This window comes from Triplophysa dalaica, chromosome 1 (assembly GCF_015846415.1).
Source record: "Triplophysa dalaica isolate WHDGS20190420 chromosome 1, ASM1584641v1, whole genome shotgun sequence".
Taxonomy (NCBI): Eukaryota; Metazoa; Chordata; class Actinopteri; order Cypriniformes; family Nemacheilidae; genus Triplophysa; species Triplophysa dalaica.
Genome location: NC_079542.1, coordinates 31,158,094 through 31,185,602, shown reverse-complemented (window position 1 = coordinate 31,185,602; position 27,509 = coordinate 31,158,094). Strand labels below are relative to the sequence as shown.

Sequence of the window (27,509 nt, the reverse complement as noted above, 5' to 3'; positions counted from 1 at the left end):
CGGTGTCATTCTACCTGTAATGTCTGCACCCTCTATGGATGTAAAATTATGTCATTATAAATTGCTCCACCATAATAATTATAATTAATTTTCACTAAATATGAACAATATATGAAATAGAGATACTGTATAATCTGAAAGAAGTTAAGGAAAAAGGGTACAATTCACCTGTAAAAAATGTAATATGGGGGGAGCGGTGTGCTCTCTAGCGACCAATCAATGTGGGACATTCCACGCGGTTACAATGTTAGGGAGTGTAGTCAAAACGCTGTGTCCCAAAGTTACGTGAATATATTTAACTGTGGATATTCCCCCCAAATAAGTGAACATTTCCTCTTTTTAATCCTACAAAGACATATAAAGTTAATTAACAAATACAGCATCTTCGCTGAATTTTCCTTAAATATTTAGTGTCATTTTGAGGAATTATTAAATTCAGAGAATTTTACCATGATCCCTAAAGTATACGAAACACAGGCGCGGGAAGCTTTGCGTAAGTCAGTTCGCAGTTACAAAAACGTAAACTTAAACGATCATTTGGTTACAGTTCGACTAAACGACATCGTTTATCCTGACCCTAAGGTACACATTTGAGATTTAGGCTATATATATATATATATGATAACTCTGAGGAGCGTTTGTTTATGTCCATTTAGCCCATAGCTTACCATTTGACTGCAGCAGAATATCATTTCTGCCTCTCAGTCAGGACTGATATTAGTCAGCTGTGTTCATTGACCTCTGACCGGAGGACTGATACGTGTTATTTAATATATTCATCTGATCAAATCTGAGGTGAAGATGATGCGGAAGAAGAAGCGCTCATCTGTTACAGTGGACGAAGAATCCACACTTGATATTCCAAGTAAGTTTTGATGTTGACATCTCTGCAGCTATGGCTTACTAAACCATAGCATACGGATGGAGATATTCTGTGTGCTTGGAAAATCCAGATAACCTATAGTTTACACTATATGCAACACTTTGCACGTATTATTTAGCCCCATAAAGCAATGCGCGCTTCTCCTGACAACAGTATTTGAAATGTTGCATGTTCTGCATAATGCTTATGATATAAGCACAGTATGTATTAAGCTAGTAACGTTACTCTATTCTAGATATTACCCATGTCCTTATGTTTATTCAGAAAGTGATCCCTCTTAGATTTGTTGCTGATGTTTATGATGTCACTTTATTTATACAGAGTCAAAAAAGACCAAGAGCACTGGGCGACCTTCAAAATCCTCTGCAAAGGAATCTGACCCGGACTCCATCTTTGTTCAGTTACTCAAAGAGTCTGGGGTCACTTTGACACCTGTCAATACAGCTAATGAAATAGGTTTGATGACAGATATGAAAGTGGATACAACATACAATTGATATATTATGATAAACATAGTGTTCATGCACATGTTGATACCATGAACCCTTTTTTTAACAGCCGTAGATCAAGTTATATTTCAGAAACGACTTCAGCAGCATCTACGTAAAAATCCCAGATTCCCAAATGTGAGATTTTTTTAATAAACTACATTTTGTACTATTTTAATAAAGTGTGCACATACAGTATGCATATTTACAGTGTCGCATGGGTTATTATTTTATAGACCATACAGGAGTTTATGTCTGGGATGGAAGTATACATCGAAGATCCAGAGAGATTCAGAAACTGTCTGCTTCCCTGTGTGCCGGCTGCTCAACAGGATAACAAGTAACATGCTATATTTAAAACAAAAAGAGACGGAAATTGTTTTTGCAGTGTAATGACGTGTGCAGTTATTATGTTTTAATTTTGTTTTTCTTCTATTATCAGTTCCGGTTGCTATCAGGAGAGTCTGGTGCGCTTGTTGCTTGGAATAGAAATACTGCAGGTAAAAAAATCTCAACATACCTATTGCACCTCACGGATTGGAGTATAAAACCACAAACAAAGGAAATCTAAGTTGTGTTTCCCCCCACGTTTAGACCCCCGTCATAAACACTTTGTTTGAAAAGCTTCCAGAGTTCATGTTTGAGGGGTAAGTGTGTTTGAGGAGTAAGTGTCTATAGTCATGGCTGCATTGTTATTGTTGATTTTAAGTGCATGTTTTGGTCTAAACTAGCATCTAACAGTTATAATAATCTATTACTCTTTATCAATGTTACATCAGTGAGTTTAATGTTTTGTTACAGTGTGACTGAGGATGGACTCAATGTTCCCCGTCTCATTATCAATCAGTTAAAATGGCTGGACAGAATCATAGACTGCAAGGTACTGTACTCGTAACAACAGCTTGAGATTTGGAGGGAGGTCACAAAACAGAGAGGTCATCACAGCTGAAAATATTTGAATTACTGACATAAAGCTGTTTTGCTCCACCTACATGTGTGTAGGATTTGAGCAGTAAGCTGATGGAGATGGTGTCAGTAGCTCCTGTAGAAATCCAGAGGGACATTATCACCAGTCTTCCTGAGATCCTTGAGGACTCGCAGCACGCAGACATGGCCAGAGAACTGAAGTACGTCAGCATTTACTGAGTTTGATGCTGGTGATTTATTCCTTGTTCATTTGCTGTAACCCAGCGCAATGGATGAGTCCATGTTCTTTTTATGTTATTACGTTGTGATGGTTTGTATTGATGATGAGATGTTTATGTGAGTCTGTGTTCTCTTGCACAGTGTTTTACTCCAGCAGAACACTCAGCTCACTGTGCCGGTATTGGATGCTTTGTCCAGCCTGAATCTCAGCTCTGCTTTACTGTCAGAGGTACAGGACTCTAAAACACATGCGCATGCAACTAAAATTAAAATATCCCAATAATCTCAAAAATGATTACTATTTTGAGTTTATTTGGCAATATTGAAATGAAAACTAAGGCCACGAAGGTACTAAATTCAAATATGGCGTCATGTTGATAACGTTGAATCTCATTGGTTCTCATGACTAGTTGTCATATGATACTGTGTTTTGTAGGGTTGGGGTTTGGGACCAATTTGGTGATTCGATTCTTATTTATATGGTTTTGATCTGATTCAATATGGTTTAGTTATCAGTAGTTCATTTTACGTAATAGTTTTGCTGACATGGCATCCATATTTAAATATATGCTGGTATCTGAAATCCTCCTACTCGGCTATATTAATCAAATGCACATTTACATTAGAAACAGAGACAATTATATTTTAAATTACTTTTTACTTTCAGTAATCAAACATTACAGTTAAAAATGAAACATTGTAAATGTGCAACAATAAAATGATCGTGCTAGTTCACCCAAAAATGAAAATTCTGTCATCGTTTACTCAGCCTCGTGTCATTTTATACCTGTATACCTGATGAACACAGAGAAACTCAGAAAAACACAGAAAATTGGCAATTTTCAATTCTGTGACATTGACTGCCAGACCAAATTAAATGGTACAGATTTGTTTTCCTAAATTCTTAAAAATTATTTCACTTTGTTTTCAACAGAACAAAAAAATATACAATATTTCTTCCTACTATAATAGTGGATGATGTCACATATCTGAAAATTACTAACATTCTTACAAATACCTTTCTTTGTGTTTAGCAGAATAAAGAAATGTAAACAGGTTTAAAACAACCTGAGGGTGAGTAAATGATGACAGAATTTTCATTTTTGAGTGAACTAATCAAACAGATTTCTAAATTCAACTCGAATAATGGCACCATCTTTTGGACGAGAGGCGAAATAAAGATAATATTCTCTGAGCCAGGTGCATTAAGAAAAGCATTTCTTTAAATTGAAGATATATTAAAGAATCTATATTTTTACCCAGCACTAGTATTTTGTCAAGAAATCAACAAAACAACATAAAGAAACAGTTTACAACCAAATTGGATAAATGTGTTAACTCTACATCTCTTTCCGTCAGGTGCGTGAGGCAGTGATGAGAACTCTCTCTGCTGTACAGTTAGAGGATCTTCCTGTTGTTGTGAAGTTCATCCTTCACTCCATCTCTACATCTGATGCTAATGAGGTCAGATCGCTCAACCTTTTCTCTTTTCAAACCAGTGTGACTTGCTCACCTGAAGAGTACCGTTTAGTATAAAGTCCTTAGTATAAAGCCGTTTTTAATCAATTAATTTATGTAGTAATGGCGTAATTTTGCTTGTGTTGTGTCTGTGGTGGTTAGGTGGTGTGTGACCTGCGGAAGAAGCTACAGTTGGAGCAGTGTGTTTTGCCAGCTGTCCTGCAGGCCTCCCAGAGCAACAAAAAAAATCCAGGGTGAGATTTTTGCTCCTTATTAAAGTTCTTAATTTTCTTTCTTTGCGACGATCCATTGCTCTGTCCTTAAGAGTTAGAAAGACTAAGATATCCTGCCGACTGTTTATAAACAGAGCCTCATCATGCAGCAGCGGTCAGGACAGCGTGGCTCTGATTCTGGAGGTCATAAAGTCGGCTATCCGCTTCCAGAAGACCATCTCTGAGGCCTGGCTTAAGGTAAACTCATAGGTCACATCATCTGCACTGTTCGCCATCTTCAAACAAATATTATTTTAGTAACAGTTTGGTTTCTTTTGTAGTCCATAGAGAACGTTGATGAGCCGGAGGACCATAAGGTGCGATTGCCTTTTATTTTCTAATAGTCATTGCTGTTAGATTTCATGCCTGACAGTTAAAATTCAAGAACAGATTTGACCTGTTATGTCTCTCAGGTGATAGATCTGTTGGTACTGTTCATTCTGCACGCCACTAACGCAAACCACAGCAGGCGGGGGGCGGAGCGAGTTCTGAAGGTCAAAGTTCGCAAGGGTTTGATTCAGGAGACTCTACTGCAGAAGACCTTCAAGGGTCATGCGCAGGTCAGTGCCGGCACATCTAGCACCATGCTTTAAATGAATAGTTCCCCAAAGAAAAAATGAATATTCTCTCATATTTACTTATTCTTATGGACTTTATATTTAAATCCTGTCATGTCCTTATATAGTTCATCATCAAAGTCATCCAAATGAATACAGTGGATAAATAAATGTTTTTACACACATGCGTGTACATGTAAAACGCAATGTGCTGCAACTGTGTTTTACAGGTTATGCGAGGTTATTTCCCCTCGATTCTGGCTCTAGCTCAGGGTCTCTTGCGTTCTCCAGACTGTTGTGTGGTGCCTTGTGGAGGTCACATGTACAAACAAGCTTTCACTGCCTTTGACTCCTACTGCCAGCAGGTAATATACGCTTACTGTACACTGACATTTAAGTTATTCATAAAACAAACAATAGTGTAAAATATTGTTTTAATAAGCACATACGATTCTGTTGTCATGTCTTCGCTCATATTTATTTTGAGGGCTTTCAAGCGATTAATCGCATCCAGAGTAAAGGTTTGAGTTAATATATTATATGTCTTTGTACTGTGCATAGTAATTTTGTATTTATAAACACATACACGTACCTGTATATATTTAAGGAAATTATAACAAATAATTAACATTATTTAATTGTTGATAAATATAATTAAATGCATCTAAATATTTCCTAAATATATATGCATGTGTGTGTGTTTGTAAATATTGTATATACCAAATTGTCTAAATTGGGACACTGTCCCTTTAATTGAGTAGATCTGAATGTGTTACGTTTGAAGCTGAAACAGGTGTTTGTGAATGTCATGTGTGTGTTGTGTAGGAGGTGGTGGGCTCTCTGGTCACACACGCGTGCAGCGGTGTGTGCGGGGAGGTGGATGTTGCATTGGATCTTCTCTGTGAGCTTGTGTCACAGAGACCTGCAGAGATGAGCCAGTTCACTGTTTTTGTGAAGGTGCGCAAGAGTCCTCTCAAAACATTTCGTTATCTGACATTAAAATACAGCCACGTATAAATACACTTGTCTAAAAAAGTCATGGAAAGATAATAGTGTAAATGTAACCCATCCGCAGTTGTGATTTGTGGAGAATTGTGGGTATTTGGTTTACTTCTGTTGTAAGTTGATTCAGTTGAAACTGTCTTCAAATTGAATGTATGTTTATTTAATGTAAATGTTTATTTTGGCAGGGTATTTTGGACTATATGGATAACCTGACATCGCAGCAGATCAGACGTCTCTTCCACCTGTTGAGTCTCCTGGCATTTGGACAAGAGCAGCAGGGAGGGCACATCCAAGTGAGAAACATGTTCTAGTTTTTGGATAATTCTTATTTCTTAACATGTTTTATGAGCTAAAAATATGATTTTTTGCTTCCAGGACGACATGCACATCGTGATTCGTAAGCAGCTGTCCAGCACAGTGCCAAAGTACAAGCGCATTGGTATCATAGGGGCGGTCATGATGGTGGGCAGTATGGGGGCTTGCAGGTAAACTCTCCACCATAGACACCATCAGCACAAAAAAGCTGCCTCTGTGATCTCTGATCTTCAGCTTTCTTCTTCTGTTTAATGTAGAAATAAACCTGGTTGCTCTCAGGGTGGAACGCTGCCTAAAGAAACAAACAGACAGGTGAGTGATCTGATAGGTAATATGATGATTGGTATAGATCTGTTTGGACATGATGTTGTGTGTTGTAGGTGATGGCTCTGTTGGAGTTGGTGCGTTCATGCAGTGAGAGTTCACCTGAGGCCGCCGCTCTGTGTTACGATGAGCTAGCCAACCTTCTGCAGACCTGCAAACTGGACCCTCTAGTGCAGGTGTGTTTGTATGTCAGTAAATGTGCTCTAAAAGAGACGGTTCACCCAAAAATGAAAATTCTGTCAACATTTCTTTCTTCCACAGAACATAAAAGAAGATGTTTTAAAGAAAGTTGGTTACGGAACAATGGTGCCATAACGGTACGGTAACGGTACCCATTGACTTTAATTGTATTGGCAAAAAAACAATGCAAGTCAATGGATACCGCCGTTGTTTAGTTACCAGCATTCTTTAGAATATCTTCTTTTGTGTTCTGCTGAAGAAAGAAAGTCAAGGACAAGAGGGTGAGTTAACAATCACAGAAGGTTCCTTTTGGGGTGTTCAAACTAAAAAAATTAACATACGCTGGTGTTGTGCATCTTAAGGCATGGATAGGGAAGAGGGTGTTAGAAGATTTCCAGGAAGATTTTGTCGTTGACCTTGGACCAGAGACAACAAGGTAAGAACCATCAGGATTTCATTAATGATTTTTCAATTTTTTACATTATTAGTCAAAGTTTACAGGCCATATAAATGCAGTAGTAACTTAGACAATCTTGCGAAAAGCCTTGTGTTTTATTTATTATAAATTATCTGCAAACAAAACAAAAATCTTTCATGGTTTCTAATCCCTCGTGACTAACTTTTTCTAATCCATGCCCCACAGATGGGGGCTGACATCCTCAGTCACCATTCACACGTATAGGGAAAAAGTAAATGCAATGAAAGTAAATGGTGACTGAGCCTCAACCATTTGTGATCTGTAGTAGAAGATCAGACACGTGTAGAAGATTTTTGCAGAATTATTATTAAAAGAAAATTATACTGAATGCAATTATTCAGTATTCAGGGATTTTGCGGTGATGAAATTCTTCCACCGGTTAAGGGATGTGTAAAAACACCGGTTGTACCGGTGACACCGGAGGTTTGCTGTGGGGTGGTTGAAGATGCGTTTCAGTTTTTAGATAGCGGCATTTCTGGAATGGCGATTGCTTGAATTAATGTGTGTTCAGTATCTTTCTTAATAAAAACACACAAAACTATAAAAAAGTACATTAAGCGTATATTAGAAACATACCTTACAAAACGAATAATCACAGCACACATCAAGCAAAAAATAAATAAGAAACGAAAAATAAAACATTTATGTTAGATAAGTTGCCTACTACAAAACCAGTAATCACGGCGCACATGTTTGTTAAATAAATGACAAAGCATCCGCTTTTGAAAATTAGAACAGAAATAAAATTCAAATTTAACCAGCTTGATAACAGTTATTTAAAAAATATATAATGACATGGGGGTTGGTGCTGCGGTGGACAAGTGATGTTATTGGTAGGCGGGTGGACATTGTATATCACCGGTGACACGACTATCTCAACAAGCCTATCAGTAATCTCATTATATATATATATAAACAAAGACATCCTGAATATCATACTATACATATATATATATATATATATATATATATACATAGTATTTGTTGTATTAATTTGTCTAAGATGGACAGTTAACAGTATGATATTCAGGATGTCTTTGTTTATTTAAATCTACAAATCAACCAAAAACTAACATTCTGTCATTGTTTACTTACCTCAACTATTTCCAAACCCATATAACATTTTTGTTAATGTACCAAACACGGGGTCCGACCGCCTCAGTCACCATTCACCTTTATGGGGGAAAAGATTCAATGAAAGTCACTAATGCTCTCAGTTCCGAACATAATTCTTTGATCCTTAGAAGAAAGATGCAGGTTGATTCATGTAAGATAGACATTAAAATTGTAAGTTGTCTTGTGTGTATTTCAGTTCTTTTGTGTTTCCGGCATGTGTGATGTATCATCTGGATGAGGAGGAGAGTCAGGGAGGAATCGCCATCAATATCTTGCCTGTGATGGCTCGAGACCAGCAACACAAATCAGACATGGCACAAACCGCTGGAGTCAAGAGAGAGAGGTCAAACCTGTCCAAAAACACACTTATAGACCACGCAAAACATTACATCTCTAAAACATTAAATATAAATTATATTTGGTAAGAGAATTGAATGGTTCCTTCCACAGTTGTCAAACATAAACATTCACTCTCGTCTCTCTCTCTCTTACAGGCGTGTGTCCCCTCTGTGTTTGTTCTCGTTTTTTCGTCTTTTGAGGTTGTGTGAGGAAGTTCAGCATGACGGAGATCTGGAGGAGATTGATGCTCTGCTAGGTCAGATCTGACTTGTTATGTTTTATTGACATTTGTTCGTATACTTTTACCGTGAACCTACAGGTCACGTCAGCATTTGTGTCTGATGTCTGTCTTTGTGAAACAATACATGTTATAAGGGGTTTGCGGTGTTCTTTCAGGTTGTCCTCTGATCCTGACTGATATGGAGGTGGTGGAGAAGGTTGAGAGTTTGTCCAGGACTGAGAGAGAGTTTCTCTGCTCTCTTCTGTTTTACACCATCAACTGGTTCAGAGAGGTCGGCGTGTTATATTTTTTTTTATAAATTGTGTTTTTAATATGTCTTCTAAATCTTCCATTTTAAACTGTTATATAGAGAACACTATGTGAATGGTATTAACTATGATATGTATTGTTTTTGTGTGGCTGAAGGTGGTTAATGCCTTCTGCAAGCAGAAAGATACAGAGATGAAAATGAAGGTTGTTACTCGTATTCAGAACATCACTTACCTTCAGAGTTTACTGCAGACGTGCCTAGGAGGTACAAGAGAGAACCTTTATACACTGTTATATTGAGAGCTATGCTAAAATGTAGTTAATTTTTTCTCTTCATTTAACATTTACTGTATATGTACAATATTGGAAGTTATGAGTCAAATATGATTTTTTCTTGTGAAATCTTATATTATTTTCCTGTGAAGGTTCATATTGTAACATTGTGTGTTTTGTTAGCTACACCAAGTTACACTCCACCTCAGGCAAACTTCGATGGAGATCGAGTTGAAGGGGTCGTACCTTCTTCCTCCCTCCCTCCGCCAAAGAAAGGAAACAAGGGTAAACCAGCTGAAGAGATTTTCCTCTCACTTTAGGTTTTATTATTTAGATTGTGTCACACCGATTAGAATGGTACAAAACGCTTTTTGGACGCATTGTTTGTGTGTGTTTGGGGACAGTTGGTAAGAAGAGGAAGGCATCAGTGAATAAGAACACTTCAGCTGACAAATCTGAGCTGGAAGGGGCCGCAGAGGCAGAAGAGTCCCAGCAGGTACATTTATTTCTCACATTTTGACAATAACCTGGTGACATGTGACTATTGATTATAGTGGTCGTTAAATAAATGTTATTTTGGATAATAAAAGAGAATGACAACTCCAAACTGCCACGTTTTTTTAATAATGTATCAGGGTGTCCGCGGGTCCTTAAAAAGTCTTAAATTCCATAATGTGAAAATAAGGCCTTAAATAGCATTAAAATGTCTTAAATCCGCGTTTCAAAGGTCTTAAAAATCCAATCAGACTTACAACATAAAATGTATTGGTATTTTCGTATAAAAATATATGTATTTTCGTTTTTTAAATCATGTCATTATTAGGATACGTCTATTTCTAAAAAAAAAAAAATAGGCGGAACCGCAACTAACACATTAGTTTGTGGGGTTATTTGCTAGGCGCGTGGACTGGATATAAGCAATTTCTCGCTTTAACCGTGGGGAAGTGTAAATATAATGAAAACTGGTTACATAACCCTAATTTTGCGCCGTGGTTAAGACCAGTTTGTGGCAATGCTTTCGAAGTCAGGTGTATATTCTGGAGAAAGTTTTAAAACTCGGAACATGGGGGTCAAATCTTTGGAAACGCACATGCAGTGCGAAAAACACAAAGCGGCTGCGGAAACCTGTCGGAGAACACCAGATATTTCACCAGATGTTTTGTTCCGTTGCGCCCTCCTCAGTACCACTGAGCACTGCTCCATGCCTTACTCCGGCATCTGCATCAGCTTCAAGCACCGCGGTTTCTACGCCAACAGACATCCGAACAACGTTTGACGCCACCGCAACACTCAGAGCAGAGGTACTGTGGTCTCTGCATACTGTAACAAAGCACCAGTCCTATAACGCTAACGACTCTGTCGGGGACATTTTTCGAACTATGTTTAACCGATCTGTACAGTAAAAACCCAATGTTCAGGTTATTGTCATGCAGTGTACATTCCTCATGTTACTGCTGTGCAGTTTTTTTTTTGTTGGCTGTCAATTTTCTGCCTAACGATTAGTCAGTCTTTGCACTATGTTTTGCAATTTATTGTTCTTTCACGCTTTCAATATGTCAATAAACAATGTGTGTTAATGATCGTAATTGGTGGTATTGTTTGCTGTTTGCAAATTTGTTGGTATGTGTAATCAGGTAAGATGTTATGGGAAGGAGGCGGGAACCGGCGAACATTCAACAATTTAAAAAAAATAAACAAACAAATACAAAAATGAAAGTATAAGCCAGCAGCCCCTCGCGGACGACTGCTGACCACCCCAAACTGAAACAGCGTCATCGCTCCACCTTTTATGCTTCCGCTCCTCTGTGAGCTGAACTGGTCTCGCGCCGTTCTCTCATGTCCCTCGACCTCAGTATGAAATTGGTCTTAAATTTCATTCTGCATGGTATTAAAAAGGTCTTAAAAAGTCTTAAATCTAACTCTCAGAAACCTGCAGATACCCTGTGTATACAAACAGGTAAAGCAGTCCCCACAGGATTTTGCTGAGATTTTTTTGTGATTCCTGCAGCCAAAAATGCTTAATTTTACAGCAGCTTTATTCAAATTTTTATTTTATTTTTACCGAAAAAGTTACAAATGCAACTTGAATTGGCAAAGAGGGATCTTTAAAAATACCACCTGTGAAAACATTATTTATGCATTTCCTATTATGAAGGTCTGGAAACCTTGGCCGCTTTAAGTTTAAGGCCTGCCAAAGATGGAAATTTGACCGACAGGTCATGCACCCAATCACGTTTCGTTTCATGCCGCTTCTTGTTTGGAAATGTCTTTGCGATAACGTTTATGAATTTATCACATGAACCTCGTATACTTTAAAAAAAATCAGCGTTTAGTTGATTGGGTTGAAGGTTCATTGACACCGAAATAAACATGACAGCTTTCTTCTTCTCAGATGGCTTTATGTTGTTTCCAGTTGTGTTATTTAAGAACGTGACACACACACATCAGTGAGGCTGTCTTGACTCAAAGCCACTAGCCTGCAACCCTTAGCCAAAAAAGCGTAACGGCTAATGCCATCAGCGGAACGAAGGAAATGAGACGACAGGCTGTTTTTTTTATAGATGGCAATGGATGTTGTTAGCAAATTGTAAGTGTTACACACCCTTCAATAGTATCTTTGATTGACTTTTGGATCAGGTTTTGATGGAATGTGTGATGCGATGACGTCACCAGTGTTGCCAACTATTTTCCATGGAAAGTAGCTAAAGCCTGCCCGAAAAGTCGCTAAATGTTGTCAGATGATTTCAAGCGCTAATTTGCATAACAGTGACGTCATCATGTCGTATCTGACGAGCTAAGCGCTTCAGGTCTGCTTCTTATCTCTACTCTCTGAGTTGTCGTATACAGTATTATACTAAAACAATACACCCAAATGCACAATTAAAGAAGTTCTTACTTATTTTTGTAATAAGTTTTGTAAAAACTTGCTCTCGCGGGGCAGTAGAAGTGAAGCAGGATGTTTCGCTAAGACGCCAAGGCTTATTCAGAAAGTCGCTAGATTTTTCGCTTGTCGCTATTTGAAAAATATATTGCTAAAGGGGTCTGAAAAGTCGCTAAATCTAGCAACAAAGTCGCCAAGTTAGTTACACTGGACGCCACATGCCATGTCGTTGGCCAAATTATGTGGAAAATCGACGACAATCTCTACAAATGCAAATTGCTGCACATTTTGCGGAGTTTGTTTGATTATGCGTTAAATTCTGCTATGTCAAAATCCTACAGGGACTGAGGTAAAGCCATTGAAATGCTGTTTGTCATTTTCACTGGTCAAAAAAACTAGAAAGGCACTTCAGTCACTTTTTCTTGGGTTTATTTGAAGATTTGAAAAGTGGACATTTGTACTGTTATGCTAAGTTCACACCAAACACCAATTTAGTGATTTGCGCAAGAAAAGGACATACGACGTCAATGCAAAGATGCGTACTCATAGAAACCTCAACTTGAGCCAGAAACTTGCGCGTTTAACACGTCCGGATGCGTGAAGACACACCTCGTCGCGCTTGAAATTTACAAACTAATCCTGCCAGTAATAAAGAGTAACGAACGCGATGGTGTGAACACAGCATTAACGTTGTATTATGACAGGACCATCCAGACAAAGAGAGCGAGAAGGAGAAAGAGAAGGAGACCGCATCAGGGGTCAGTCTGGCTTCCTATTGGCCGTTCTTCAGAGAGCTGGATGTTGAGGTTTTGAGCGTGCTACAGTGTGGCCTTCTGTCTCGAACGCTACTGGACACCGAGCTACACAGTAAAGTAAATCAACACTGTGATGTACTTCAGTTTCAAGCATGCACATACTTTTTCTTCGTTCAATGTGCTCTGATACATTTTGTGTGTGTGTAGATGAGAGAAGAAGTGCAGTTGGGCCCCGCAGAGTTGCACTTCCTGTTGGAAGACATGTGGCGAAAAATGGACTTCAGTTTGGCTTCTTCTCTAGCCAAGAAGGCCCCGTTTCTCAAAGTATGCACACACAGCTTTATGTGATACAAGATGCACCTGAATCATCAGCCAATCATGTTTTAGGGTTTAGGATTCATCTGATTTAAGGGGGACTGGGCTGAATAATGTTATGCCACACACACATGCTATATCACGATTATTGAAAATTGTGATTCTCTTTAGAGTAAGACAGACAGAACTGTAGGATTTGCACACCTGCAGCAGAAAAACGCCAAAGAAATCGCCACCTGCTGCATCGAGCTGCTGCCCACCCTCTGCACTCACCTAGAGAACTGTCACAATCACTTTCAGGTACATATATTTCTGATGACATTTGATCGGATTACAGCAAATATGTTGAGAAAATGTATTTTCTGAGAAATAAAATCTTAATGCCAACTATCATTGTGTTTAAACCAGTGGCGTAGCCGAACTTTCTTTACGAGGGGGCTTGTCTGTAAATGAGGGGGCCATTATGTATACGTATAGGTTTCTATACATGTTGATAATATATTTTATTTTAAGCTATCAAAAATCTGAGTGGACCGTACATGTAAATGAAGCCCCCTCTTGGCTTCGCTACTGGTTTAACCTGCCTTCAAGGCTCATTTCAATGCTCAACACTTATAACTTTGTTGATTGAGAATTGTATTGTCAAACAAACTCGTTTAAATGTGTTTGTCCACACAGACTCTGCTGACAGAGAATCAGGGTGTTGTTGATGCCTCTGGTGTGGATGTGAAGGAACAGCAGCTTATGTCATCAGCCTATCAGCTTCTCCTGCAAGTGCTACACACCACGTTCAGCTGGTGAGACCTGAAAGACTTTAGTCTGTCCTGTTTGTTTCAGCTCTATATACTGTCAATCAGCACCTGTGTGACTGAAAATAACTCGAACACCAGCTGGTGGCAGTAGTCTGTATTTTTGTTTTTTAACAAATACATTTAAGGTAGATAAGAACTATGTAACATACACTGCATATAACAATATTTAAATAAAGTGAGGGTGGTTTCTTTCAAGCCATTTAACCTGATGTTGATCTTCAGGTCTGGCTTCTCTGTTCCCGAGCAACGTGTTCTTCTGAAGAAGGCTCTGAGAGTTCTGGCCTGTCGACTGAAGGAAGAAGAGACTGATCTGACCCTTGATCAGCTCAGCAGGTGAGATCAGTTGTCATATGTGTACATTCTGTCATTGAAGAGTTTGAAGTGTAATTCTGTCTTTGGTGTTTTATGTACTCAGGCACGCTTTCCAGTATCTGCAGAACTTTAAAAGCTCTCTGCCCAGTCTGAACACCGCCCTGTGTCTCACCCAGCTGCTCATTGTGCTGACACAGTTCGGAGGATCAAACCACAGGACATACAGAGAGCAGATCTGTGAGTTTGATGTAAAGTACTATATCCTCTCAACACATTGGGTTTACATTATACAGTGGGCCATAAAAGTATTCAGGCTTTAAATGTTGGCGAAACCAATGGCACCTGCATTCATAACTAATGGTACATTTCTTGGCCAGCAATTTTTGCCTGTTTTGTTTGTCAGTTGCAATATTTCCGGTTGAAGTACAAAGAAGGCCTTCCAAATCAGATTTTTGTTTCTTCTTAGCGCCATCTAGTGGGGTAAAAATAAAGAACATGTGCAATGCCATAGAGCTCTCTCTCTATAGACCCCTGCAAAAAGAAAAAACATAATATATATATACATATAAAATTAAACTAGTGCTATTAAATAATAAAAATAACAACAATATAAAACAGGAATGGATAGTCATCAGATACCATTTTACCTAAAAATTTGTTCCAATTATGTCGGTCAGGAGAAAGTGTCATTTTTTTTCAGGGCCATATAGTTGTTTTTAATCACGTGAAATATGGTTTTGTACAATTTTGATGAAGTGAAAATCAATACCACATTACCTTATTTCCCATTCAGTTACAGTTGATGGTCATTTTTGTCCAGGAACCATGTGTGTATATGAAGAGAACCCTTTTGTCAAAAACCTGTTTTTTTATTATGTTGTCAAGTTGTCTCTTTTTTTAACGAAACTCTTCATATGTATTTGCAAGAACAGATATGAATTACCTTTAGCATTTCTTAATTTAGTTGTGGTGCAATGTGTTTAAAATAGATTTCTGACTGTTGTGATTCCTCCCAGCATCCCTGGCCAAGCATTTCTTGTGTCAAGAGTGGGTTACAGCGAGTGGAGAGAGAGAGCGAGGAAACAAATACAATGAAGCGCTTCATACCCTCCTCAGGTACCTGATGAGTAAAATGCATTAATACTATCAGACCAAATTACAGTCATTTGTAGATCCTAAGTAATACCAAATAAAACAAAATTGCACTTTTGCACTTTTAGGTTCATGTGATTCGCAAGTTACAAATACAAAATTCCAAAAAATCGTATTGATTGTCAACACTTTTTTACTGTAGTATATATCTGGAACACACTGATGACGTCCTGAAGGCCGTGGAGGAGATTGCTGGTGAAGGAGTTCCAGAGTTATTAAATGCTGCTAAAGATGCCAGCTCTCGCAGCTGGCCCACGCTCAACAGGTACTGTGAAGAGCTGCACTTCCTCTCATCTTCAGGACAGACCGAGCAGCTGTGATATTTCTTCATGTATCTAAACCTGCAGGCAGACCTTCCTGGTGTACTACAAGAGCTTGATGGCAGAGCTGGAGAGAGCTGTTCGCAAGATTCCTCCCAGCAAACAGAGCGATAACCGAGAGGTGTGTACCATTAAAGAAAACAAAGTATATTGCTTTTATTTGTCCTGAACTGATGAAGATCATCTTTGTCTTTCATCAGGTGCAGAGCGAGAAACTGTTAACATGGAATCTAGCTGTGCAGGATTTCCACATTCTCTTAAACCTGGTCAAGGTACAGAGACCATTACATCATTTCTGTGCTACCATTTTCCCCTCATGTTATTTCAAACCTGTATGACGTTTTTTCTTTGCAGAACACAGAAAGATATTTTGAGGAACGTTGCTAACCATTCAATATTGAACCCCATTGACGTTTCTCAAAATATCTTTGTGTTCAAGAAAGAAAAAAATCATACCGACCGTTTAAACAAGGTGAGGGTGAATGACATCATTTTCATTTTGGATGAACTGTCTCTTTAAAGTTTATTCTTTTTTGGGGCAGGTGTTTGACACCAGACCTGTACTGACGGTGTGTTTAAAGGTGAGATGTGTGTTTGTGTGCAAGAGTCTAACATCTATTTAATGGCTCCTTATGACGATAATGTAATTGAACTGTTATTTGTTTAATGCTTTCATATTTTTCTTCAGTATGGCCGTCTTTTTCTGGAATCATTTCTAAAGCTGGGAATGCCTCTGCTCGACTACAGCTTTAAAAAACACAAGGTATTTTTTTCAAGTCATTAATCTAAACATGTGTTACCGGAACATGCATCCCATTTTTATATCCAGAGTGCTTAGATGAAATGTAAACGAAAAGATGTAGACGAAAAGACAATGCTCATTTAAAAAAAAAAAAAACTTACATTTTCTTTCCACATGGATGTGTCTTCTCAGGAGGAAGTTCAGAGTCTACTGAAGACCTTTCAGCTCAGTACTAGACAACTCCACCACATGTGTGGTCATTCAAAGGTAAATAGCACCATCTACTACGCACTAGACACTAACATTTTAACCATTTGGATGCGTCTCTTTTTCTAACCCCTGCTTTGCTGTTCTCAGATCAGGCAAGATACAGGCCTGACCAATCACGTCCCAGCCCTGAAGAAAAGTCTGGAACAGTTTGTGTATCGTGTGAAGGCCATGCTCACTCTGAACCACTGCCAGGAGGCTTTCTGGCTGGGAAACCTGAAGAACAGAGACCTGAAGGTGAGTGCTGGAACATAAGGAAAGCTGAATTCGAGCCAGTCTCGAACTCATGGTTCTTTGCCTGTTTTACTGTTTCAAAATGTGCTTGTTTTTTTAGGGTGAGGAAATTCTCTCACAGAGGTCACAGGTCGCTGATGAGCAAGAAGAATCGTCTCCAGTGCAGAGCGACAATGAGGTATAAAACATTTTTTTTTTTTTCAGTTTTGTCTTTAAAGGTAACTCATGCTGGCCTCAGATAGGTTGGTTGGATTATGTTGTCATATAGGTTATATAAGTATGATGTATAGAGCAAGGAATTCCCCAACTTTTTCATTCCAGGACCCATCTAGACAGGTAAAATCTATCTTGAGACCCACCAAATATTTTTTTGTAAATATGAGGAGAAAAATACACATTCATCCTCTAAAAATAACCGTGAATAACTTGCCGAATCTGGCGTCCCAAAAGTTCATCGGAGCCATCTTGTTCAATTTGAGAATGCACATAAACACTTTTTCAACCAGTAATTCTTAAGTATGCATTCTTTTTTCACAATACTATATTTTCCGAGCCAAAGCATGCAAGCGTGTACAGTGCACAGCTGTAGTTTTTCACTCTACAGAATAAAAGTTTACTACTAATTAATTGACTTGAAACAAGAGTGCAAGACACAAAATACCTCTGACAAGTTAAAATTATGACTTTCGTCTCATGCACATGCTTTCTGGATGTTAAATTGAGTGTGTTTTGATACAGGAGAGCGAATCAGATGAGATAACTGATCAACAGCCAGATGAAGATGTAGAGGAATCAAATGAATCTGATTGAAATAAGATTGTTCATTTGTTGCTTTACGTTAATATATTATCAATACACTATTATTACCTTCATGTAATGTATTTTCTGAATATGTGATTTTATTTAAAAGATAAAGCTAATAAATATGCATTTGTTTTGTTAACATTTCGTCTAAGATGAGGACTGGTCAATCAATTATTAGAAATCTTGTTCATGTTTGTTTTATATGTAAAAAATGAGATTTAAATTGACTGTTTTAAGTGGTTGAAAATACTGCTGTTATTTCCAAAAAAAATCTTCAATCTGTAACTGTTAACACATTAGATCACCTCTTTTAATAAATTACAAGTATATAGTTAAAACTGCCTGTGTAATACTTTGTCTTATAGCCAAGATAGAAAATAAGCACTAACCAAACATGCAGGCTAATAAAATTTCTGAAGACAAACAGTTGGCTGTGTAGTGTATCAGTGGATCTACAATTAAAATGAAATGAGACAAACATAAGCCAAAAATAAACCACATTGGGGGAAAAACACAGTAAAAGTTCATTACATATTGCATCCGAGGCAGCAAAGTGTGACAGTGATACTGGCCAATATTAGTATTTCACAAATAGTGTAAAAAAAGTCTAAATCAACAATATAAAAACGTGGCTGTATCATTTCATCTCATTTATATTCTAAATAAATACAGTTCATATCTCTCATTTGTTCCAATACATTGACAACACACAATTTTGGGCACCACGGATACAGGTTTCATCCTATGACTGCTTGTTTGCTTCCAAACAAAACAAAAAAATGTGTATGATAGAAAAGACTTGGTTTTGGCTGAAGACGTCTGTAGCAGCTTGTTCAACCAAGAGCAGCTTCTTGATCACCCACATTAGGAACATAGAGTATAGGAGATCTGGATGTGGGATCATGGTCACCAGTGCTTCAGACTCTCAGGTCCTCTATGTCCAGTCTGTGAGGTAGAGCTGCAATAGAGATCAGTCAGTAAAAATGGCTTCTGATTGGTTCCAAAGATACCACAGAGCTTCAGGCCAGGACACACTTGTTCTCACTAGGCCTTTATGCGGTTAGAGTCTCATCCTCTTGAGTTGGGCTCACAGCTCATCGTGGTTCCTGGTCAGGTCTTCACCGTAGTTGGTGGCCTGGCTGCCTACGAACATGTTCCAATTCTCCAGAATTTCTTCTTTGGTGAGCATCTGATCCTGAGGAATGACACAACACGAATACAGATTTGTCAGTGTGTGTTGTACATCGCACATGTTCAGTTGAGGAGTCAATTATAAAAGATCTTTCTTTGCACTAACCCTTTAAATTGGAGTGAGTTGAATCTTTACCTTATCTGTGTCCGACTCGTACACTAAGTGTCTGGCCTCGGCCTGAGCGTGATCATAGTCCTGTGGGAGAATCCATAGACGAATCTCCTCCTGGTCCATCTTCCCGTCTTTGTTGATATCTCTGAAGTCTGAAAATTGGTCCCTCTCGGTCTTCACCCAGGCTGGTTCTGGACCATTATCTTCATTTCCAAACATGTCAGCTAAAAGTGGCAAAAATATATTGAACATTTTTTTTCCATCATAAGGCAACTACACAACATGGTCCCAAAAATGTATATATTTTGATGGCTTTTACGCAAATGAGAAATACATTTACCTATGTATTCATCTTCATCTACATGACCATCTCCATTCTTGTCAATGTCCTCCAGAGTTTCCTAGCAGACGAATACAGAGCACAAAGAGAAACCGTTGGCAACCTGTTTTCAGTTCTTTCAGATTTAATATCAATTTCATATCACACGTACAAGAACCACAATGTCCTTCATGTGATCGAACTCCTCCGGGTGAAGGAAAGCTGTGAACTCCTCTCGCTCCGCAGCCAGGTCACTGTCCAAATCTGCCGTCCTGAACCTGCGTTCATCCCGAGGGAGCATCTTCTTGAAACTGAACTGATCAGTCGAATCCTCAAACTCCTCGGGGTTGGCTGAAAAGAGATAATGTCACATCACAACATCGTAAGGAGCCACTTTGTACAGATGTGCGACCAAGCGAGTTTCAAGACATCTTACTATAAGGTCATCCACCTCTTGAAAACATCCCCAATTATTTAAAGTGATACTTCACACAGAAATAAAAACTGTCAACATTTACTCACCTTCAAGTTGTTCCAAAACTTCTTTGTTCTTATGAACACCGAGAAAGATATTTGGAAGAATGCTTGTAACCAGACATATTTTGCCCCCCATTACCTACCATAGTAGAAAAAATACAATGGTAGTCAAAAGTCCCCCAGAACTGTTTGCTGTCTTACATTCTTCAAAATGTCTTCTTTTAAGAAATTGTTCCTACTATGGGAGTCAATGGGGCACAGAATCTGTCTGGTTATAAGCATTATTCCAAATATGTTTCTCTCAAAGACATGTAAACAGATTTGGAACAACTCAAACAGAATTTTCATTTTTGGGTGAAATATCTTTTTAAAAAGATCATTACACATTTTTACTTAAGGTGACGATCACAAACATACAAAATCATTATCAAAGGTCGATCGAGAGTTATAGGACCCACCCAGGTAGTAGCCATAGGTTGCTTGCTTGTATTCATCCCATGAGATCTTATTGTCTTTGTTCAGGTCGTAATCACTCCAGACCTTTGCCACATTCTCATAGACGTAACGTTTCTGTACTCTCTTGATCCAGGCCTTGAGTTCCTCGGTGGTGATATATCCATCGCCATCGCTGTCAATGCGGTCAACGATTTTTCTGAAGAAGTCAAAAAGAAACAAAACCTCTTGGTTAATTGTTGCTTGATTTAACTAATCTTGTGTAATCTGTGAAAATTAAAAATTGGCACAAAGTAGCAAACTGTGAAAACTAGGGATGCTCCGATCCACCTTTTTTGCTTCCGATACCGATTCCGATACCTGAGATTCAGTATTGGCCGATACCGAGTACCGATCCGATACTGAGGTAACATTTTTAAAGTGCACAATTACTTAATAAACTGTGTGCATTGCTGTGCAAGACATCAAGCTGGACTTAACATTAATTTCCTGACCCCGTAAAACAAAATAACAAACAAATGATTCACAAATTTTGTGAATTATTTATTAAACCAGCAAAATAAAACAAAATGTTCACTATCTTAAACTTGAAATTCAAAATTAAAGTGCAAATTAAGCAGCTGAATAAAACAACAGCTTCACTAGCTTGATAGACAAGTATTAATAAATGGAAACAAAATCTCTTAATAACTGTTATGTGCAAATATAATTTAAAAAATCAATGCACAATAAACAATAAAGCAGCTGAAATTGAGCAAAAAAGCAATAGCTTCACTGCTTTAGATATTCAAACAGGAATCAGCTCTTTTTAATGCTTTAGTCATTAAAGCAAAGTCCACTAAACTAAGCTAAAGTTTAGTGGAAATCAAATTTAACATCAAACACCGAAAGATAAATAAAACACTAGCTTCCCTAGCTTGTGCTGCACATGTAAAAATAAACGGAAAAAGATATAATAGTTTAGTCGGTGCAAATAGAAATTCAAAGTCAAATTATCCCCAAAACTCAGCGCATTGACATCTTTATTTTTTTCGTATACATGTTTGCAGACTTTTTGGTACAGTTCAGGTCTCAGTTACGCTTCACAATGTCGTACCGCGGCTCCAGGTGGTTTATAAGGAGTCTGAAGCCATTGTTCGCAACGACGGACAGCGGTTGCAAATCCATTACCATGAAATTCAAAATGCTTTCAATGATTTTCGCTGCTTTCACACTACCAGATGGAAATTTCTGAATTATTTTCGTTGTCTCCTCCAAAGTTAGCTGCTTCGTACCGTCTCGTTTTAGTTTCTTCAGCTTATTGAACTCGGCGTGCTTAAATTAGTAGTATTATAATGAACAGCTTTATCACAACCCCTCGGAACATTTACTTCGCATGTATTGCAAACAGCGGTGTAACTTGTTGGCGTAGCTGTTCTAAAATAAATCTAAATGGCAGATATTTTTTGTCGCTCCATGCTGTTCGCTGCTCAATGTAAGCTATGTTCGCTTGTTCACGCGCACTACGTACAGAGCACGTTGCTAGCGTATGATGTCACACGCTTCGCAAAGCACAGCCACGAGAGAGTTTAAGCGCCGGTGTCTCCATGAACTTTTACATCGCCTAGCAGAAATTTTATGTAAGCTAGATCGGTTATCGGTGCAATTTGTCACCGATACCCGATCTAGAATTTTATTCAGTATCGACGCCGATTTCCGATACAAATATCGGATCGGAGCATCCCTAGTGAAAACATTGTGTAATGTTAAGTAATCTGATTGGTTGGTCATGGGTTTGATTAATATCCCAGTAAATAAAAGCGTACAAAATGAAAAATGTCAAGTGATAATCCGCTGTTATCGTGAAATTAGTATTACAGTCTCAAATTGTCCCAAACCTGTATAAATGACTTTGCTCTGTGAAACACTAAAGAAGATATTTTGAAAAATGTGGGAAGTTCTGGGGTACTATTGACTGCCATAGAACATTTTTCCAAATATCTTTATTTGTGTCCAAAACAGCTGAATGATGAGTAAATGTCTGAAGACAGAATTTACATTTATGTCAACTGTCCCTTTAACACACTGCTTTGTAAACCATATTCTGCTGTATATATAATGTTATTAAACATGATATTGACAGGCAACCCAACTCAAATTCTGTCTGAGCAACGGAAGACTGCAAATGTATTTTTATCGCAATGCCACGTTGTGACGTTCCCTCCCCTACAGCCAGCTGATCTAGAGCTCCAATCATAATGCGTCATTTACATGCCCATTTAATTCATATGTGTATACTGGAAAACTTGCCATAATGATAAACGAAACGTTAAACTCACAACCAACACAAACGTGTTTTGACGAGAATTTGACAGCCAGCTGACCTCACACCCATTATGTCAACATACTTTATAGTGACAAACAACGTTAATATGTAAATGTTGACATGCAAATAATTATGGTGTCTAACCTAAGCTTAGACCAAAGACTCAAGTTTTCATGCACGCCAGAATCTTACCCCAATCTATCTTTGCTCTCCTCTGGGGTGAGCTGATCAAAGGTGGTCGCCTCTTCTTTGCCCAAAAAGGCCTCGTGATCGTATTGGTAGCTCTGGTTGTCCTCGTGCTCTTGTCTGCTCAGTTCAGGCTCGTGGTGAACTCGCTCTTTCCTAATAGTCGGTTTACCGAAAGCAAGACACGTGCAGAGCGAGAAAACACATAAATAAATGGACGCGTCCATGATTGATGCAATCTAAAATGCGGACTAAAATACACGTGTAATCGAGCTTATTCTACTGATGAAGTCACGCACCGCAGACGTCGCCGTTCCCAGAAAGACGCGTTACACTCTTTAACGTGTAAAGTACTCGTTAAACGATTCACGTCATATGATTACAGTACAAGTCGATTCAAACATACCCGGCGGATCACAAAGCGCTACAACCAAACCCCGAGCGGTCGTGTTGTGACACACAGCCAATCGTGTCGCAGCTAACAGAGCACGTGATTGTTAGACGGTCTGCTATTGGTCAGGGGCTTGTGTGATACTCGAGATTGGCGTGGACGCCACGTTGCAAAATGACACGCTGGAGCGGCCGCTGCCTTCTTTCAGGAATGTCAAATGTTACGTGGTGTGACCTGTGGCAGGAGGCTGGAGTAGTGTGGAGAGCTAATATCCTATCTGTCACCATTAGATCGTCCCTGATTTAGCTTGGTTGTAATTCATCAGTGGTTAGTAAGTAATGCTTGACAAAAAAATTGAAATTAAACTGAATGTGCAATAGATTTATGAAATAAAAAAAAACTTAATTACAAAATTAATGATGCAGTAATGTCTAAATGTAAGTAGCCATGAGTTGACGCGCGAGGGGCCAGATTGAACATTAGGGAAACGTTCCCGGAACGTTCGTTTTATGTCCCAAAAAATTTGCTTAGTTCACCTTTAGTGTAAGGAATTTCTTGAAACGTTCTTGAAAAAAACGATAACGCTCTTGTGACGTTCTGGGAACCCAAAATTGTTAGCTGGGGACTATACGTAGCCTTATGTTTATATATAAAGGCCACAATTCAAACCAGCTCAGGTCTTGGTTTTTGTGCTGGCCGTTCAAGTTCTTCCACAGCAGATTTCATAATATAGTTTGGCTTTGTGCACAGGGCTCCACCATATTGGAACCGAAAGTCTCTCAAAACTGTCGCAACCAGATGAAAGCACACTTTCCATAGAATGTCATTGGGTGGTGTAGGGTCAGATTTGTTTTCACTGGAATTACCCGACAGATTTGGAATAGAAGAGGGCGTACTCTTTAGCCTGGAAATAGTCCTGAGTTGAATGCTTAGTATAGTCTAAAAACATCATGGCACATTCTCTGGTTGAACAGATGTGTTGAACCAGAATGAAAGAATCAGTGAAAGTTAACACTGTTTGTGAGTTATGTTGCAAATGGAAAACAGTTGGAGCTTTAAGAATAATCCTTCAGGGTCAGTATAATTGACCCTTGTACCTTCAAAGGGATCATTATTTACGCTAGCTGATGGGAAGCAATCAATTAGGTGGAACTTAGTGAAGCCTGCAGGCTAAAAGCAACAAGATTTCCAGGTGCTTTTAAGAGGATACTGTGGTCAATAGCACTGACATCTGTACTGTAGTGGTACTAGGGTTACTCAATTAAGTATTTTTTCACACTATTTTACGGTATTTTATGGCACCCCATCTACTTTTTTTACACTTATTTTACAATTTTGTTCATGATGAACGTTAAGGCCTATACTTCTCAGCACTGTTATGCTAATGAGGCAGTTAAGTCCTTCTGGGTCCTCTCCCCCGACCTGTAAATTTGGGGCTTAAAGAAAACGTAGTGGCACCATGCCGTTAATATAAATCTAAACATTGCCCTGGTCATTAGCATACACAAATGACAGAAAAGACCGCAAATTTACAAGAAAAAGAGGGGAAAAGTAGTTTTATAGGACGAATTTTTTTATTTTATGGTTTAATTTTGGCCCCCCAGCTGTCAGAAAAATATATTTTTACAGTGTATTCTACGATTAAATCTGTGCAGTTGCATATCTTATAAATGAGGCCGATGACCAAGAATCAAGGTCTGATGGTAGAAACAAGTCTACCGGGTTCTACGTCAGACATTTTTATTTAGTAAGAGGACAGCGATTCATACAGCCTTTTCCTAACCACTTCAAACTAAGCTGATTCAAACTGACTGATAAACCATAAATGAAACTAACATTCATCACTCATAGCTTCAGGCGCTTTCCATTATGGAGAGCTGTGACACTCAACTTATGTTAAAAGATGGCATGTTTTAGCAATGTATTATGCAAATAACGGAAGACAAAAATGAATGTCGTTTCCGATTTACAGAGGGGAATTAGATATGACACTGTGAGCAAGTTATTCCCATAGTACATTACATGATTCCATAAAAATCTAGATCATATGTAAATATTTATTAATATGTGAATAAACAAGTATGAAAATCGTTCCCTATTCTCTTTTTGACAGAAGACTACACTGGCAAGCGTCACACAAGTTCATGTTTGAGCCGGACAGAAAGCACTGTTTTGAGAAACACATTTTTCTTAAAGAAATTGTCTTTTATTGTAGTATTTGTGCAAAATCTTTGCACATTCAAATGGCTTAGACAAACTTTTGAGACTTGAAACATAATTTATCATTTATAAAGCGGGTGTTGACTAATTATTCATGCACACTCAAAAAATTATACTTTAAAATAACTTAATTCAATTACGGACAGTGGTTTAACATAACAGAAATATGTTATCTACTCAAATACTAGATGTATGATGAGCTAAAGTGAATTGAGTAAATTTAAACAACCATGACCGTGCAAAGCCTGATGGGAAGTGGAAATCCTGTTTCTATGCTGCTACAAGTCATTTATGTATCTCGAATGTTTTAAGCAAAGTAGTTCAAAATAATCGTGTTGTGTTTTTTTTGTTCAAGGTCTCTTTTATTTTCAAATATATAACAAACAAAAGATATACAATTCACACATGAAATAGTCAAGTCTAGTTCCTGTCCATACAAACAGACAAAACAACTCCCCAATGCCCCCCACCCACAGGTTCTGGACCCTCAGCAAATTTCCATGCATCCCGGCATATTCAAATATGAGTCTGCAGTTTCATACATATTTAATTCCAATATCTAGGTAAATAAGAGAAAAAGACAGCCTCAATAAAAATAAGTAAAAATAATAAAAAAATTATAAACATACATACATACATATACACATACACACATATGGACACACAATTGGGTTACATAGATATGTTAGTAGCTGCCATGCCTTCTACAAAGGAAATAAATGGCTGCCAAATAATATAGAATTTTCTAGTGGACCCTCTTACAGTATATCTAATTTTTTCTAAGTGAACATAACTCATGATAATCGTGTTGTGTTTACTTGATTTATTTAAATAAATTGAACAAGCATCAATTGTGACCACTTGATTGAAACATGGTATTTAGAAATTTAAACATTTAGTTAAGCCAAAGCATAACTGTTTTAATTCCAATTAATAAAATGCAATTTGTTTTTGAACATAAAACCTAATTCAATGGTGTTTAAACGAACTGAATTGTTTGAAAAAAGTGAACAGTATCGTAAAATCATATTATACTAGAGCGATGCATCTCCATTTTTGAAACGGTAGTATCGTAGTAAGTAGTTAATGTTGCATATGGGCATGAATATTCATTTAAACATTTACATCTGCCTTTCTGCGGTGTTTATCTCCTGAATGAATGTGTGTTTTGTACGAGTTGCTTAAATGATTTACTAACTCAGTGGAAAATTGACGCCACCTACTGGCAGTATTAGTTCTGCATTCAAAGTAAGCCTAATATTTCCCTTTTTAAAGGGGATTGCTGTATCAATGAAATTTGTCCCACATTTGAATTAGTTCCCACGTGAAAAATTATCTACTTATAACAAATATAACTACTTAAACTCATAGACACTAGTGTTTTTGAGTCTTATCATAGTAAATATTTAAGTTTGCTACAGTATTTTCTTCAATTTTTCCGATTACTACAGTTAATATATCAACATATTCTAGTGCAAAGTATAATACAGTAAACCATTGGAAAAACAAAATGTTTCATCTAAATCTGTGTTTTTTGTATAGATTTGAATTATGAACATGGTACAGCATCGAGATACTGCTAGGTATCGAGATACTTCAGCTGGCATCCTATAGTAAGACATGTTACCGTGACAACCCTAAGGATAAGTAAATAAATTTTCATTCTATTTAGATAAGTCCAAAACAAAACTCTTACTGGCATCTTCTGAGTGCATTTGTTTCATTAAGTAAAGACCCCGGGGGGTTCTTAGATTAAATAAAGATTGAAAGTCTTATTAATCATCTCATTGGAGGACGTGACAATTTCATAGTTTGGCTTCCAGCACAAATGTTTCATTAATAGAATAACATGGCACTGCTTAATTTGATTGGATTCATTAGAAAAATGAAACGACTGATGTATTAGTTGTAGTTTATAATGTAAAGCTTTTATTTAA

General features: G+C 37.9%; 2 protein-coding genes across 7 annotated transcripts; one reads left to right on the top strand and one right to left on the bottom strand.

Moving 5' to 3' along the window:
* Positions 1-474: 474 nt before the first annotated feature.
* Positions 475-18,256, top strand: fancd2 (FA complementation group D2). Of its 4 annotated transcripts, none has more exons than XM_056749520.1 (44): positions 475-582; positions 796-865; positions 1,205-1,339; positions 1,442-1,509; positions 1,608-1,711; positions 1,814-1,871; positions 1,966-2,018; positions 2,173-2,251; positions 2,374-2,498; positions 2,659-2,746; positions 3,877-3,981; positions 4,138-4,229; positions 4,343-4,445; positions 4,529-4,564; positions 4,661-4,807; positions 5,035-5,169; positions 5,630-5,761; positions 5,995-6,102; positions 6,185-6,294; positions 6,382-6,436; positions 6,505-6,624; positions 6,991-7,064; positions 8,419-8,565; positions 8,717-8,817; positions 8,958-9,073; positions 9,208-9,316; positions 9,508-9,609; positions 9,729-9,820; positions 12,910-13,077; positions 13,168-13,284; positions 13,447-13,575; positions 13,954-14,072; positions 14,310-14,420; positions 14,503-14,636; positions 15,416-15,515; positions 15,694-15,816; positions 15,899-15,992; positions 16,072-16,143; positions 16,414-16,452; positions 16,560-16,634; positions 16,806-16,880; positions 16,971-17,117; positions 17,215-17,292; positions 17,853-18,256. In XM_056749520.1, exons 2-44 carry the CDS (start codon positions 802-804, stop codon positions 17,922-17,924), a joined length of 4,311 nt encoding a protein of 1,436 aa, XP_056605498.1. In that variant the 5' UTR covers positions 475-582; positions 796-801; the 3' UTR covers positions 17,925-18,256. The 4 variants fall into 4 exon arrangements, with proteins under 4 accessions (XP_056605498.1, XP_056605497.1, XP_056605499.1 ...); XM_056749519.1 differs by having other exon boundaries at positions 489-582; positions 706-865; XM_056749521.1 differs by having other exon boundaries at positions 497-582; positions 802-865.
* On the bottom strand, positions 18,201-23,416 carry rcn1 (reticulocalbin 1, EF-hand calcium binding domain). Of its 3 annotated transcripts, XR_008906911.1 has the most exons (7): positions 22,968-23,416; positions 20,476-20,669; positions 19,713-19,891; positions 19,562-19,622; positions 19,246-19,445; positions 18,954-19,113; positions 18,201-18,876 (listed from the first exon to the last, which is right to left on the bottom strand). XR_008906911.1 is itself a non-coding variant. In XM_056749522.1 (6 exons), exons 1-6 carry the CDS (start codon positions 23,186-23,188, stop codon positions 19,006-19,008), a joined length of 963 nt encoding a protein of 320 aa, XP_056605500.1. In that variant the 5' UTR covers positions 23,189-23,416; the 3' UTR covers positions 18,201-19,005. The 3 variants fall into 3 exon arrangements, 2 of the variants coding, with proteins under 2 accessions (XP_056605500.1, XP_056605501.1); XM_056749522.1 differs by having other exon boundaries at positions 18,201-19,113; XM_056749523.1 differs by lacking the exon at positions 22,968-23,416 and adding an exon at positions 21,567-22,001 and having other exon boundaries at positions 18,201-19,113.
* Positions 23,417-27,509: the final 4,093 nt, after the last annotated feature.

Excerpts from the sequence above, each read along its gene's own strand:
- fancd2 (XM_056749520.1), top strand. The coding sequence starts at position 802 with ATGATGCGGAAGAAGAAGCGCTCATCTGTTACAGTGGACGAAGAATCC. Across the intron at positions 2,019-2,172 it reads CCAGAGTTCATGTTTGAGGG|TGTGACTGAGGATGGACTCA; the intron begins GTAAGTGTGTTT and ends GTTTTGTTACAG. Across the intron at positions 13,576-13,953 it reads ACTGTCACAATCACTTTCAG|ACTCTGCTGACAGAGAATCA; the intron begins GTACATATATTT and ends TTGTCCACACAG.
- rcn1 (XM_056749522.1), bottom strand. The coding sequence starts at position 23,188 with ATGGACGCGTCCATTTATTTATGTGTTTTCTCGCTCTGCACGTGTCTT. Across the intron at positions 19,892-20,475 it reads AACCTATGGCTACTACCTGG|CCAACCCCGAGGAGTTTGAG; the intron begins GTGGGTCCTATA and ends ATCTCTTTTCAG. Across the intron at positions 19,446-19,561 it reads AGATGAAGATGAATACATAG|CTGACATGTTTGGAAATGAA; the intron begins GTAAATGTATTT and ends TGCCACTTTTAG.